This window comes from Ascaphus truei, chromosome 7 (assembly GCF_040206685.1).
Source record: "Ascaphus truei isolate aAscTru1 chromosome 7, aAscTru1.hap1, whole genome shotgun sequence".
Lineage (NCBI taxonomy): Eukaryota > Metazoa > Chordata > Amphibia > Anura > Ascaphidae > Ascaphus > Ascaphus truei.
The window spans coordinates 60614238-60629522 of record NC_134489.1 but is presented as its reverse complement, the minus strand read 5'-3'; the positions used below and the strand labels follow the sequence as shown (position 1 = coordinate 60629522).

The following is a 15285-nucleotide window of genomic DNA, read 5'->3' as shown; positions in this document are numbered from 1 at the left end:
ATATTCTAACAATAGAGAATATAATGAGAAGGGAACAGGTAGACTAACATACAGCAAAAGCAAGAGAGAATCGCCTTTTTTTTTAAGGAGAGTCAAATACTAGAAAACATCCAAATCTGACAACAAGGGAGGAGAACATAACAACCCCAACAGTGCACATCAAAAAGAGAACCAAACAGAGAGGATGCAGAGGAGGTCACAAGGGAGGTAAAAAGAATGACCAAGTGAAAACAAAAATTACAGGGATCTATAATTTAGCAAATTTACACTTGATGATAATCAAAAGTCTGTATTGAATAAGGGGTTATATTTAGCATCGACCAATAGATTCCAAACATACATAGACCTCCAGAAATACATCAGAAAACTGAGACTGAAAAGGTATTTTCTGAAAACCAATGCAGACTAACATTGGGAGTTAAATTCCAATATCTAGAGAAGTGGACACAGAATTCAAAAACATGTAACGGATTTTCTGGCCTGGCCTGACCCACCCAATCTCACATTGGCCCCTGTGGTCTAACCAGTCCCCATTACATGGTAGTGTCTGGTGGTGCACCTGTTGGCAACAGGACTCCTGAGTCTCCCGCATGATGTTGTGTGGGGATTGCCAACCCAGACAGGCAGCTGAGGTAGTGTGCATGAGTCCTACCTATATCCAGTGCAGCGCCTCCACCTCATCAGGATCCCTGCATCCGCAAGGGGATGGTTCTGATGAGGAACTCCTCTGTGGTGCCTTCCTCTGCAGAGTAATCCCAGACTCACACATGAGGGTATCTTTGATCAAGGTCATCTTTATTGCATGGTGATGTGGGCCAGCTGCCCCTCACAGCTAGCAGCTCAGCCGCTCATCTCACTGCTGCACTCCATTAGGAAGGTCCCTTCTCTAATAGAGTTGTTTCCACCTCTCCCCTAAGGGAGATTCACCAGCTTGTCTCTCTCTGCTTTGTGCTGCCAGACTCACAGTTCTTGCATCAGCCTCTGCAACACTGTTGCAGACCTCCACATGACTCTCCTGAACAGAGTCAGAACACCAACAGGACTGAACTACTAACTTTAGGCAGTGCTGTGTCTTATATCACCTAGGAACAGGCCCATCTCTGTCACTAACCGTGGACACACAGCATGTTGTCACTTCCTTTGGGACATATGACACCTCACCAGGGTCTGAGGGCAAACCTCCATGATGGTTACTGGCAACCCTGCATACTTACCAGGATTACTGCCAGCATGAGAAAGAGATATCTACACCAATTTTACACATGGCTACACACACAACACTTAAAAATTCATCAGCTCATGTGCCAGAGATTACTTCGGTCTTCCATTGTACAAAGGGGGTTTGGGACCTTCTATTTTTCTCCGGCTGCAGAACTAATTGTTTGTGACTCAATACCCCATTGCCCAATGTTCTAGGTGTATGCCACAGAAATCACTGTATGTATAGTGGCACTATACATTAGCGCCCTGTTTACCCTTTCTATCAATAGTCCTTCCAGCTGTTATATTTGTACAGTAAAGCAGTGAGATACGTGCAGTGTCTTGTGTATTTCTTTGTACTGTATTTCTTTACCATCTTCGGAGGAAGGGATTACCACTAACCGCTAACACTTAAGCCCTAAGAGGTCTTCAGTCATAAGACACTTTCCGGTATTATAGGACACCTTCCTGTTTATTGACGTAGTGAGCCTTAAGGTATATTATGGCAGCACTGGATACAAATGGGGAGAGAAGCGGAGCACTACCAATGCATGGACTGAATAGCAAAAAGAGAGATGTGTATCCCAAAGTAGTAAAACAATGAAAAATGTATTGGATCATGGTATGATACAGGCTAGTGTCCCACACCTACACGTTTCACACCAAGGCACTTTATCAAAGCGCTTCAGCATGAAACGCGTAGGTGTGGGCCACAAGCCTGTATCATACCATGATCCAATACATTTTTCTACTACTTTGGGATACGCATCTCTCCTTTTGCTATTCAGTCCATGCATTGGTAGTACTCCGCCTCTCTCCCCATTTATATCCAGTTCAACTCTTCAAGCGGATGGCACACTAAGTACCTTAGGACACCGGATATCCATTGGGACCATGTATTATAACGTGAGTCATCTGTTATATATCTCCATTGACTAAAGCCATTTTTTCGCGACGCTAGGATGTGTTTAAATCTTCACTGCAGTGAACTGTGGGATTTATCCAGTTAGCATGTTTATGGGGATGTTTACCTGCTCACACAATTATACACCAGTTACTGGAAAGGTACTATGCACTGATTACATCAAGTTGTATCAGATTTACTAAGTCTGCCATTAGTTCTCTGAGCATCGCACAGTTTTTTGAATATTATGACAGAAGACTGCTTCGTAAATATGGCTCTTAACCTTTATTACTACATTGGGCCACACAGGAATTTCTAATCATACATGGACTGACTGTGAGATGTGATACAATTTGCTTGGGAAAGTTAGATATTATTTTTCTAGTCATAACAAACGTTAATAAAAAGGACCAATGTCACAAACAGACCACTTATATCTTAAAAGCTGGGGGGAGGGGGGAGGGCTTTGTATATTTTTACCTATATAATTCTTCTTTGTATATGTCTCACCATGGGTTAAATAGGTTAATTAGTGTCCATGTTACATAAGAAGACAGTGACATTCATTGTATACTCTGTCATGGCAAAACTTCCATATTTGCCAGCTTTGCCCAGATCTGCACATGTTTTGCACCTCTCTGCTGACAGCTTTGATGTTTCTCTGTCCTGCCACGGAGGGATAAACCTTTTTCTCCTTGCAGCAGAGGAAGGCACTGCCATTCGGGACTACATCTTCCTACCTAAACCTTGAGAAACTGGGTGAAGGTTCTTATGCTACAGTTTACAAGGGCATCAGCAGGTAGGTGACCATGCACACGAGTGTGATTACTTAAACAACAAGCTCTAACACTTCGGGATCTATATGTAAAGGCAAAAGTGAAGCAGAAAAAACGCATCAGATGTATCAAAGAAAACAATCCTATTATTTGAAACGGGACTTTTTTTTTCTTTGCCGTTATTTTGCCTCACAATTGCTCCACTTCTGCCTTGAGACGTATGCCCTTTTTGTGTTGTCGTAGTATAGTTTAAAGTAGCATTCCATCCTATTTTCGTTTTTTTTTATAATGTTTTAACGGTTATGAAGCAGGGGATCTCCCCCCTGGAGCTGAACCCTGTTAATTTCCGCTCTAGGGACCCTCTACATCTCCTCCTGCTTACCTTCCGTAGGTGCTGCGAGTACTGCCTAATTCTTAGGATAGGATCTCCCGTGGCAGGCAAGCCAATAGGAAATGACTTCATATTGCCATGCGTGCCGCAGGAGATTTAAAACTCCATTTTTATTTCCCCCAGCAGGGATCCCAGGAGCCGAAATTAACGGCTCAGCTCTGGACTCCCCCTGATTCCTATACTTTGTACATTTTGATACATCAGCTTAGTAAATATGGCCCGATATGTGTAGTGACTAAAGCCGCAGTGCCACTTTGAGATGTTGGTAGCTGAGTTGAGATGGTGGGCCACATTATGTCTGCACTTATCAGCATGGAGACGGTTTTTGGCTTAATCTCTGACCCCCAGCCACCCCAGGATCAAAGTTATGTGGTTTCCACTGGTATGTATAGGGCCATTTACCTGCTGCTTCAATGTTTTATAATAGAAGTTTTTGCTTTGACTCTTCAGAATTAATGGACAGCTGGTGGCTTTGAAAGTCATCAGTATGAAAACGGAGGAAGGAGTGCCTTTCACGGCCATCCGGGAAGGTAAGGAGAGCGTCGGGTCCCTTTAAAACTGGAAAGATTCGGAGCCACTGTGGTTAAAACCAGCTCACACCTGGTAGATATTTTGGACGTAAATATTCCCCGACAGGATTCTGCATTAAACATTACGATGAGCCATTTTGTATTTCTATATTGTAAGTGAACATGTAGCATCAAGCGTGCAATTCTGGTTTATGAACGCTTTGATGTCACTTAGTTCAAGAGGGGCTCGTTAGTTACACGTTTTGACCCAAATGTGAAGTCTGCCAGCCATGCCGAGGTAACCCCAAAATGCACATAGGGGGTGGAGGGGTGTAAAAGGATGTGCATTTGTGATGTTTTCTTTTCCCTATAGAAAGTATGATGTACTAATTATACCGGGTGATGTTACCAAACTATGGGGCCTATTTAATAATCCTTCATAACCCACTTATCGAGGCCTTTTCACCCAAAATGCCTACTGCTATTCTGTAAGCCTTGATAAGTGGGCGATACAGGCATAGTTCGCCCATTTTTTCATCCGTCCAAAACAGATCACTGGGTGCCCGTCGATAAGCCAATTATTGGCAGGTTCTGAAACTCGTGCAATTCTAGTAGCCTTGATTATGTAACACAAAATTATAAACAGCACTCACAATAGAGAGTAGATATATAATGCGGGGTGCCGTGGACAGGAGAGGACCCAAACCCTCTCAAACACAATACACAATACTGAAATAGTCCAGCACTCCCTAAATGGAAAAATTGAAATCACTAGTATGCAACCAATAAGTAAATTTTAATGAAAACACAAATGAATCAAAAAACATGCAGCGTCACAAATATAGAACATAAACATATCGGTATAATCACATATAATGTGTGTGAAGGAAGAATATACAAGGGAGACAAGTTGTAAAAAAATGGGGATAGTGTATGTGTCGGGGTGGGGGCAAAACAGCACAAAAAAGGGGGGTAAGTGGGTATATAGGGGGAGTGCATAGGGGGGGGGTTGTGGGTGGCGTTAACTCCTTCATTACCTTAGCGGTTAACACCGCTAAAGTAATGAAGGGGTTAACCCCTCCCGCAACACGGTCCTGGGAGAGAGGGAGAGATTGCGACGGGAGGGGGCATGGCGGGGGTTTTGCGGGGGGTGGCCATGACCTCACGCGGCTGGTTCGCCCTCATTGGCTGAACCGCCGGTGGGGGCGTGGCCACACCATCATCGCAAGTTCCACATACAAAAAAATTGTATGTGTGAAAACGTGCAGTACAGCGCAGCTACTAAATGCGTGCCGATGCATGTACTGGGCCCGGACTGATTGGGGGGCGGTGCTTGTCCGCACAGCGTACACTGTAGAACGCACTGGGACCGCAGCCTAACCCCTTAATCACCTTGGTGATTAATAACCGCTATAGAAATTAAGGGGCTAACCCCCGTCCCCTGCTACCCACCTGGGAGGCCTACCACACACCTCTGACCCACTATACCCACCCTCTACCCATTGATTGGCACAATGGTGTATCATACCCATATAATATGGGTATGATAAGTCACTATAGCAGTCAGTGGTCAACCTAATAAAAATAATTAAGGCCAAAAATACACAATAATAAAAGAAATACACAAGCACATAAACACCCCAACAGCAGGGGGTCTCCGTAGCAGAACCGCGTTCATTTGAGGTCCAGGGACCCCCCTGTATAGGATATACCAGCACCCAATAACGGGGCCTGTATCTCAGGAAGCAGCGGGTCCCCGGACCTGAAATCAACACGGTTCTGCTCCAAAGACCCCCTGCTCATCTACCCTAGTATTAAAATCTTGCGATCTTGCGAGATATGCGCAGGGAGAGGCGGCTCTCTCTTTGCAGCTCTCTCTGCAGCTGGAACAAATCGCCTGGTGAGCCCGTTTATTTATTTATTTATAACATGTTTTACCAGGAAGTAATACATTGAGAGTTACCTCTCGTTTTCAAGTATGTCCTGGGCACAGAGTTAAGACAAATAATACATTGTTACAAATACAGTTACATAAGTGAACAGGGTATACATTATATACAAGACATTGCATGCACAGTAAGAGATAATATATATATTATAGGCGTATGTAACTGTTACAGACCAGATTAAAATGTGAGACAGCCTTAGTTTTGAATGAACTTAGACTTTTGAGAGAGGTGATGATCACGTCGCCGGCTACCCGCCCGTTTTGGGAATTTTGCGATCACAGGTAATCAAGGCTTTCAGAATACCGTGATAGCAACGCTCACAAAACTGACAAATTAAGTGGCCCAGTGATTTTATTTTATTTTTTTAAAATCATTTTATGAAGGCTTATAGAACAGGCCCCTATGACTTCTGGTCTGGTTTTACAGTGGTGTTGTCTCTGATATAGGGCAGGGGTAGCCAAACTTCAATCCTCAAGGGTCAGGTTTTCAGGCTATCCCTGCTTCAGCACAGATGCCCCAATCAGTCCCAGCATCAGCACAGGTGGATTGATCAGTTCCAGCTTCAGCACAGGTGACCACTGATTGAGCCACCCGTGCTGAAGCAGGGATATCCTAAAGAACTTGATCTGTTGGTGGCCCTTGAGGACTCGAGTTAGCCACTCCTGATATAGGGAGCTGGGCAATCATATGCACATTGTGCCTGAAGTCCAAGGCATGGCTGTAATACTGTGTTACTAACTGCTCTTTCCCTGTGTGGTGTCTGTTTCTGTTTCTCTTGCTCTCAGCTTCTCTCCTGAAGGGTCTCAAACATGCAAACATCGTTCTCCTGCATGATATCATCCAGACCAGGGAGAAGTTGACTTTTGTATTCGAATACGTGGTGAGCAACGTTAGGAATTATCATACGTATGTTTCCCAGCTGTTTTTCTCTACACCAGGGGAGCGCAAACTTTTTCCCTTGCGCCCCCCTGCCGGCAGTTCCCTTCCCTCCGCGCGCCCCCCCTCCTCTTACCTTTGCTCTGGCGGCGGTGTCATTTGACGCCGCGTTGCCATGACGACATGTGTAAGAAGCAGCCGGAGCCAAGGTAAGTGAGGTTTACAGAGGCCTTCGCCGCTCCCCCGGCACTTAATTTAAATGCCTTCGGGAAGTGCGCAGTGCCTCTGCAAACAACGCGCCCCCTGCAGACAGTCTCATGCCCCCCCTAGTTTGCACACAATATGCAACTGAGCACACAGTGTCACCTTTTGCTTTTTATCCATTTTAACATGGACCCCTATAAACTTATGCCTGCTGCATTACACAGCATTTTCACGGCCTGGGTTTAAGTGGAGTCTTTGGATTAAGATAATTTATGCACCCTGTCTATAACAATGCATCGTTGATGTCTGAATTCTATCGAGTTCTGAAAATATAAAGTGGTGTGAAAAAGAAAGTACACCCTCTTTGAGTTCTATGGTTTTACACATCAGGACATAATAACAATCATCTGTTCCTTAACAGGTTTTAAAATTAGGTAAATACAACCTGTGTAATATGTCATGTGTTGTTGTTCATCTGAAGTTATATTTGCCTAATTTTAAGACCTGCTAAGGAACACATGATTGTTATTATGTCCTGGTATGTAAAACCATAGAATTCAAAGAGAGTGTACTTTCTTTTTCACACAACTGTATATTTCACATAAACCCCTTTTTTTTGTGTCTCTCATACGCTTTCAAGTCAGAAGACATATTTACTTATGTGTTTTTTATCTCTATGATTCTGTCTACAAGTCCCTGTTATTATCTGGTATGCCGGCAGGGGGAGCTCTCAGCTGGCACATGGGCGATAAAAAGCCACTGGTTGTGAATTTCATCAAATACAAAGCAGCACGGATGAAATGAGATCACCCAGCCATATAACGCTTATTCTGTTTTCTTCTGCCTTTTTCACCCACCATAACTTAAAATGTGATGGTGTATATATAATGTCTTCCCTCTCTGCAGCACACTGACCTGGCGCAGTATATGTCCCAGCATCCCGGTGGTCTGCTTCCAAATAACGTCAGGGTGAGTTTTTTTTGTCGTTTTAAGCCCTTCAGTAGCAGTGTGACTGGGAGCGCATTGCTCCCCAATATGTCACAGACCATCCCAGCTCAGACACCTAAGGCCTCGGGCAGGGTGATGCTGAGCGGGTGTGCGCGCTCAAACACATTGCTACAATGTGTTTGTCCAGCTACTTGGCAAGACAAATCAATTTGATTTGCCGCTTGCTGGCGCGTCACGTAAGCGGTTCGCCCAATGAGAGCTAACCAGCTCTGTGATGTCACGGCCATGCCCCCCAACACGCCCCCCTGCACGCGCAACTAGCAGGACACAAATCCCCCAAGCAAAATGAGCGCCGTGCTTAAGCGCCAGCGTGCTCTCATTCACCCAGGCCGCAGCCTAAGGGCGCGTCCATGCTTTGAGCAACCGCGCGTGACTGTGCGTGTAACCGCGTGCGCAACTGCATGGGCAGGCGACCAAACACATTAAAGCTTATGGGAGCGTCCATACAGCGCGCGTGCACGTGAGAGAAGGCGCGGCTGGGTTTTTTCGCGAGACAAATATTTTTTACTTTGTCTCGCGACGCCTGGGTCACGTGAGCGGTTCAGCCAATGAGGGCGAACCGCTCATGTGACATCATGGACACTCTCCACGGCAAGCCTGCCCATCGCTGTGGATCACAGGCCACAGATCGCTGGTGCAAGAGGAGCTTGTGACGTCACGCGCTCCGTCGCGCACAGGCATCCTAGCATGGACACGGCCTAAGTGTTTAAAGAAGTGTATTCTGCTTTGAGCTTCTGCAATGTGACGCAGCAGTGAATATGGCTAAGTATATCCAACAGCCTAAAGGTTTATTTATTTTCTCTGTAGAGAATGAATAAATTACGGCCCAAATTTACTAAACAGTTAAAGAGGCACCTTGTTACCCTTTCAAATGATTAAGCTGCAACGTGCCTTAAGGCTTAGCAATGTTTAGAAATGCGGCCATATAGGACTTCACCTTGACATCTGCCAACCTTCCTACCTTCCCCTAATGCCCTTTTGGGACCCCCTTCTACTGTTAAGATTCTCCTACTGTCAGCCCTTAAAGTAGCTTATATATGATATATTAAATACCAGGGAGAAGTTATGTGAATGGACTTGTATGTGTGAAAAATATATTAGAACTACTTATTAGTATCTATGTTTGTAAATAAAATAGTAGGGACACTCCATTCCCACTAATACTATCATACAAGGGTACCACTTCCTACTGCAGTAAAAGTACTTTTCTGCTTACTTAGTTGATTACATGGCACAGACAAGAGTGAAAGAGGCTCTGAGCAGGGTGTAGGGCCTTCCCTTTTGATGTAGCTCTTCTTATCTTGTCTCCCAGCTCTTCATGTTCCAGCTGCTGAGAGGTCTGGCTTATATCCATCACCAGCACATCCTACACCGAGACCTGAAGCCACAGAATCTGCTCATCAGCTACCTAGGAGAACTCAAACTCGCAGACTTTGGTGAGTCTAACACTGTATTAACCCCTTCTGACAGTGGATGAGTTAAAAGTGCGATCTTTCATTTGAAAAACACATTTTGTATGAATTTATATCTTTATTTATATACCACCTACAGTGTACTCTGCATATACAGAATAGACAATACAGTGCAGGGAATTATACAGTAAGTGTAACAAACAAAATTAGACAATAGGAAAGGAAATCCCTGCCCCGGAGTGGTTACAATCTAAGGCTTAGTCCATGGTGACTCCGCCCGTGCGGAGGCGCGCTGAGGCTGAGGAAAAGCGGGTGCTTTCCCTGGCCTTGGTTAGCGCGCCGTCCGGGGGCGTGTCGGGGGCGGGCCAGTGACGTCACGGAGCTGGTTCGCCCTCATTGGGCGAACCGCTTACGTGACCAGCCCTGCACTCCGTGAGCGCTTGAATCTAAAATGTTCTTAAGATCCACGCTTCCGCACGCTTGCGGAAGCGTGCGCGAGCCCCTGCTAAAGCCGCTCTCATTGCGGCTGCAGGGGCTCACTGGTAAGCGTGAGCGCGCCTCAGCATTACGCAGATGAGGGAATAAGTGCTGTAGATGGCAGTGCTTGGCCACAATGGTTGGTAGGAGTGACTGTGGGTGTGGGACAGTACCCATGAGTGCAGGCTATTGGGATGTTTCCTTTAATAGATGAGTTTTAAGGTTTGTCTTAAAGCAGCAATAGTACATACACCCCTTTTTTTCCTTATTGTTATATGTAAAGCATGTGACAATGTATAATTCTACATTTTTACTTATAAAGGCAATTGTTTGGTGCCCCCGTTATAAATCTGTCAAAATCCTGATTGTGGGCCTAACATAATGGTCGCATTTCAGTTTCAATCCTTCAGGCAGAGTTATAGCAGGATACATTGTAGCTGCTGAATTACAAAGGTAATAACTATTGTTACAGTTTACAGCTCAAACTGCTGGGAATATTGGCAACAATAATCACAAACAGGAAAGTGTTGCAAAGATCTTACACGCATGGGAGCTGGGCCAACGCCTGCTATAGAAATGAAAGGATGCTTTAAAACTCATTAAAATGGCATGAAGAGTTGAATTTAATAAAGAAAATGCATTCAGTATTATATAATACTACAGAACTAATTTCGTTAAAACCCCCCATAACATTGCACATGTTTTGCTGCTTTAAAGGTGGGGAGAGAAGGTGCTTGGCATATACAAGTGTGAGGGAGTTCCACAGGTAAGGGGCAGTGAGGGAAAAGGGTTTAAGGCGAGAGAGCAGTAGAGGTGAAAGGGGTGGAGAGGAGACAGTTCTGAGCAAAGCGCAGGAGAGACAAGCATGGGCATAACGTTTTTCATTAATCTACTGACAATGTGCAATCTTTAATATTCTATTTATTTTATTTGTTACAAAACATTTTTCACATTGTCCACGGTTATCCCGGCCGTTGTTTTTTCGGCCGTAGTATTCTGTATGTGCACGGTGTGATACAGTATACGCAGTAAATGCGGAATTTAGGGATAGAAAGATTACTATTCATGGAAAAAAAATTGTGTTGCTGCCTAAGGCCTCGGCCAAGCTTCGGGCGGGCGGAGTCGCGCTGAGGCTCAGGGAAAGCGGGGGCTTTCCCTTGCCTTAGACCGTGTGCCGTCCGGGGGCGTGTCGGCGGATGGGCCAGTGACGTCACAGAGCTGGTTCGCCCTCATTGGGCGAACCGCTCACGTGACCGGCCCTGCGCTCCGGCAAGCGCTTGATTTTAAAATTTCCTAAAGACCTACACTTCCGCAAGCTCTCATTGCGGCTGTAGGGGCTCACTGGTAAGTACCAGCGCGCCCCAGCACGGGTCAGCGCGTAAGAGCTGACCATGCCCGAGGCCTAATGTGTATTATACCATAGCAGAGTTAAGAAAGAAAACATATTTATATGCTTTTTTACCCTCTGTTTTTTTTTTTTTATTGGGGGAAGAATTGCATCTTTTACAACACTTTTATGTAATAAATACACTACAAGCATTGTTTTAGCTCCGTGATATAAATGAAATATATCAAATTATATTTCAATTATTTGCTGCATTAGCACGCAATAAACGGAGTCATTTAATCCATCATTTACTTTAATACATTGCTCCAATTTGCTTTGGTTTTCCTAACAATTATTACATAGTTACATAGTAGATCAGGTTGAAAAAAAGACGTACGTCCATCAAGTTAAACCTATGCTAAATTCATACAAGATACTTTATCCTATATCTATACTTACTTATTGATCCAGAGGAAGGCAAACAAAAAACCTCAGTGAAACATCATTTAATGATATCTCATAAGGGGAAAAATAAATCCCCATCCTGGCTCCAAATATTGGCACAACTATTACCTAACAATCAATCAGATATAGTGACAAAATCTTCGTTAAGGAGGCTAGTTAAATCCCCAGCAGTTTTGTAAATAATTATATCATTAGCTCTAAGGTAGAAGGTTACTCTTTAAACATACTGAGGGCGAAATGCTAAACCGAAAAGATAATACCAATCCAAATGTGTAAGCCTGGGGCCCAGCAGAAAACAAAGGTAAACAATACAATTTTACATTATACAACCTAAGCATTGTCAGCTACAAGTTAGATCATTTGAATACCACCTGAAGGCATCACTGGAAATTCTATTGGTTTACTCTTGTTGTACAAACTATAGGGATCACTCAGCCCTGTGCCAGACATATTCTAAGGCCTGAGACATAGTTATTGGAAGCTCGCTGAGGCGCGCTCCTGCTCTGCCTCGCCTGCTGAAAATGGGGCTTTTTTCTGTTCTTGCAGGCGAGGCAGTGAGCGCGCTCAGGGGGCGGGGCAAAGGCAGAGCGGAGGCGTGCCAGGAGGCGGGGCTAGTCCCCCACTCCCATTGGATGGGAGCGGTCACGTGACCGCTCCTCCGCTTCCCCGAGCGGCAAATTTCAAACCTGCCTGTCCCAAGTTTCTCAGCCTCCGCACGCATCAGCGCGCATGCGGAGGGGGAAACTATAGCCGCGCTGATGACAGATGCAGGGGCTTTGTGCATCTGCTCAGCGCGGCTCCGCCCGCCTCAGCGACGCTTAAACTCACTATGTCCCAGGCCTAAGGCTAAAGCCCCGCTGCATGCGCCCGCACGGCCACCTTGCTTGCCGGTGGCGCGTGCAATTCACTGCACTGCGATCTGCGGTCTGCAGTGATTTTTTTCCCCGGTGCGGGGGGGCGTGGCCAAACACGGGTGGGGGGCGTGGCAATGATGTGAGGGGGTGGGACCATCACACAGCCACACAGCCCCTCAGCCCCATAGGCACTCACACACACAGGCAGTCACACACTCAGGCAGTCACACAAACAGGCACACTCACACACACACACAGGCACTCACACACACACAAATACACACGGGGGGTGAATCGGAGCACAGAGGGATCGGAGCAGAGGGGAATCGGAAGGGGGATCGGAGCAGGGGGGCGATCGGAGCAGAGGGTGGAATCGGAACGGGGGGGATCGGAGAAGATGGGGGGGATCGGATTGGCTGCCTTTCGTGTCACGTGATGCGGCACTCGCCGAAACCATAAGCTCCTTGTAGCTGTGGCTGGCTGACGCGTCACAGCACGCAGTCAGCCACGCTGGAAGGAGCCAGCGGGGACATCCAGACTGGAGGCAAGCAGCTGGTCAACCGCTACTGCGCGCGCCGCCGGCCGCAACGGGACCAAAGCCTAATGCTGCACTGATGTTGCTGTTGCACACGGATCAATTCAGCTCTTTTCATATAGATCATACTTATACAATTCATACTTATACAAATAGACTATCATGGAATCCAGGGGTGTTCAACTCCAGTTCTCAAGCCCCCCCAATAGGTCAGGTTTTCAGGATATCCCAGCATCAGTACAGGTAGCTCATTCAGTCCCTGCTTCAGCACGGGTGGCTCCATCAGAGGCTCAGTTTTTGACAGAGTCTCTGATTGAGCCACTTGCTGAAGCTGAGATATCTTGAAAACCTGACCTGCTAGGGGGGGGGGTGGAGGGGTGGCGACTGGAGTTGAGCACCCCTGCTTTCAGCAATGCAAGTATCTAAAGATTTTCTAAAAACCCCAGAATGGTCCATCCCTTCCAAAAAAAGGTTTAGAGGAGCAACACTTATAAGTATTCAGCTCCCAAACAAGTAAAGTTGCAAAAATGTTTCATTTGACCAACATATAACTAATATGTGTGTGTTCCAGTGGATTAGTGATTGAGACCGCAAACCATCAAGTCCTTGGCGCTGTTCTACATTTCAACCCAATCCAGTGTGTGGCTCAGAAGTTTTCAACGTCTGAAAATGAGGGGTTTGTAATAAAAGTTGCCAGTTTACTGATAATTATGAGTGCACATGTCCTCAAACATATTCCTCGTCACTGTATTATTGAAATGTGCTACTCTATGCTTTTATCTGTAATAACCAGCACAGGGCGACATTTCAGAGGAAAGCATTCTGTATTTTTTCAGAGCAATACAGCAAAGTACTTTGCTCGGAGTTGAATAGTAGAGGAAGCAGCAATATTAGATCTACAGTAGTAGGACATTTAGACCTTGGTAACTGCTGCATTGGCCATGGATGCCCTTGGCATTTACCAATTCTTAGCCTTAGCATCTTATGTCAATTCCTGGTGCCCTTTATACTTTGAAAACACACAAAATGCTTATCGCTCTCCAAAGATACCGTTATTAACATAAAAATCTCATGGTGCAAAGGGTAGGGAATATATGAACATAGAAATCCAGTCAGGGTAAATATCCTGGTTGGACAAGAAACCCACAGTTGCACTCAATGAGGACAAACAATAGGTGGGACAGAAATATAGTCCCAGGCTTGTAGCCTATTGTGCCAAACGACGCAAAACAAAAAAGCTTTATTAAGACATACTATGGGACATAAGCAGGGAATGTAGGGTATAAACACAAGTGTATTTAAAATTAGTTACACTATGTCAGTACTCCCACTAATTTGTAGGTAGCTATTTGACATACTGTCAGTGTGAATGAAGGTAACCAGCGTTTATACAGTTTACTATTAGGAGCTCCAAACTAGGAACCTCTGTGTATCTATGTGGATATATTTCATGTTTGACACCATATACATATTCTGAGACATTTTCTCCTTTATATGAGAGGTTTCCATGGTGGGCTTTGGAGGAGCCTTCTTCCTCTATGAACTCCGTGTCACCACCACCTAATTTTAAATACACTTGTGTTTATACCCTACATTCCCTGCTTATGTCCCCTAGTATGTCTTAGTAAAGCTTTTTTTGTTTTGCGTCGTTTGGCACAATAGACTACAAGCCTGGGACTATATTTCTGTTCCACCTATTGTTTGTCCTCATTGAGTGCAATTGTGGGTTTCTTGTCCAACCAGGATCTTTACCCTGACTGGATTTTTATGCCCTTTTATATTTTCCATGTTTCATGTTCTAGCGTAAGTTGCTTCAACAGGATAAAAACTAACTCCTTTAGGGGTTAGAACCAGTGGTTGTAATGATACAATGCCAGATTGAGAAGAAATCTAAACCCATTAAATAATGGGGCAAAGCTCTTTGAGCAAATTCTCTTCATGATGGCTGTATAAAGGGAGAGACTTTTCAAAGTAACTTTAGACGAGAAAGATGTGAAAACGGGATGTTTTTATATAAAAAGTAATGGTATGTCATGCTTCCTTGTTCTATCACACTCCGATCATTGGTTAATAGCAGAAGTTCATCACTGCTTCCATAAACAGTGACTCCAAAAGACTGTTCAGGGTCCCAATGTTCAACAAAGTATCCGGCCGCTCCTCCTCTTACCGTGTACCCCACATCTGGAACAAGAGACTCTCACATCCGCCACCAGTCTAAATTCTTTCAAAACTAAGGCTGTCTCACATTTTAATCTGGTCTGTAACTGTTACATACACCTATAATATATATTATCTTTAACTGTGCATGCAATCTCTTGAATATAATGTATAACCCTGCTCACTTATGTAACCATGTATTTGTAACCATGTATTATTTGTCATCTTAACATTATGCCCA

At 44.9% G+C, this 15285-nt stretch overlaps 1 protein-coding gene across 4 annotated transcripts in view; it reads left to right on the top strand.

Moving 5' to 3' along the window:
* Nucleotides 1-15285, top strand: part of CDK15 (cyclin dependent kinase 15) — a 98552-nt gene that overhangs the window by 27934 nt on the left and 55333 nt on the right. For all 4 annotated transcript variants that reach the window (XM_075608618.1, XM_075608617.1, XM_075608616.1 and 1 more), the window contains 5 exons: nucleotides 2806-2903; nucleotides 3722-3801; nucleotides 6515-6609; nucleotides 7716-7778; nucleotides 9130-9253. In XM_075608618.1, coding sequence (XP_075464733.1) covers nucleotides 2806-2903; nucleotides 3722-3801; nucleotides 6515-6609; nucleotides 7716-7778; nucleotides 9130-9253 — 460 coding nt within the window. The remainder of the gene's footprint in view (nucleotides 1-2805; nucleotides 2904-3721; nucleotides 3802-6514; nucleotides 6610-7715; nucleotides 7779-9129; nucleotides 9254-15285) is intronic.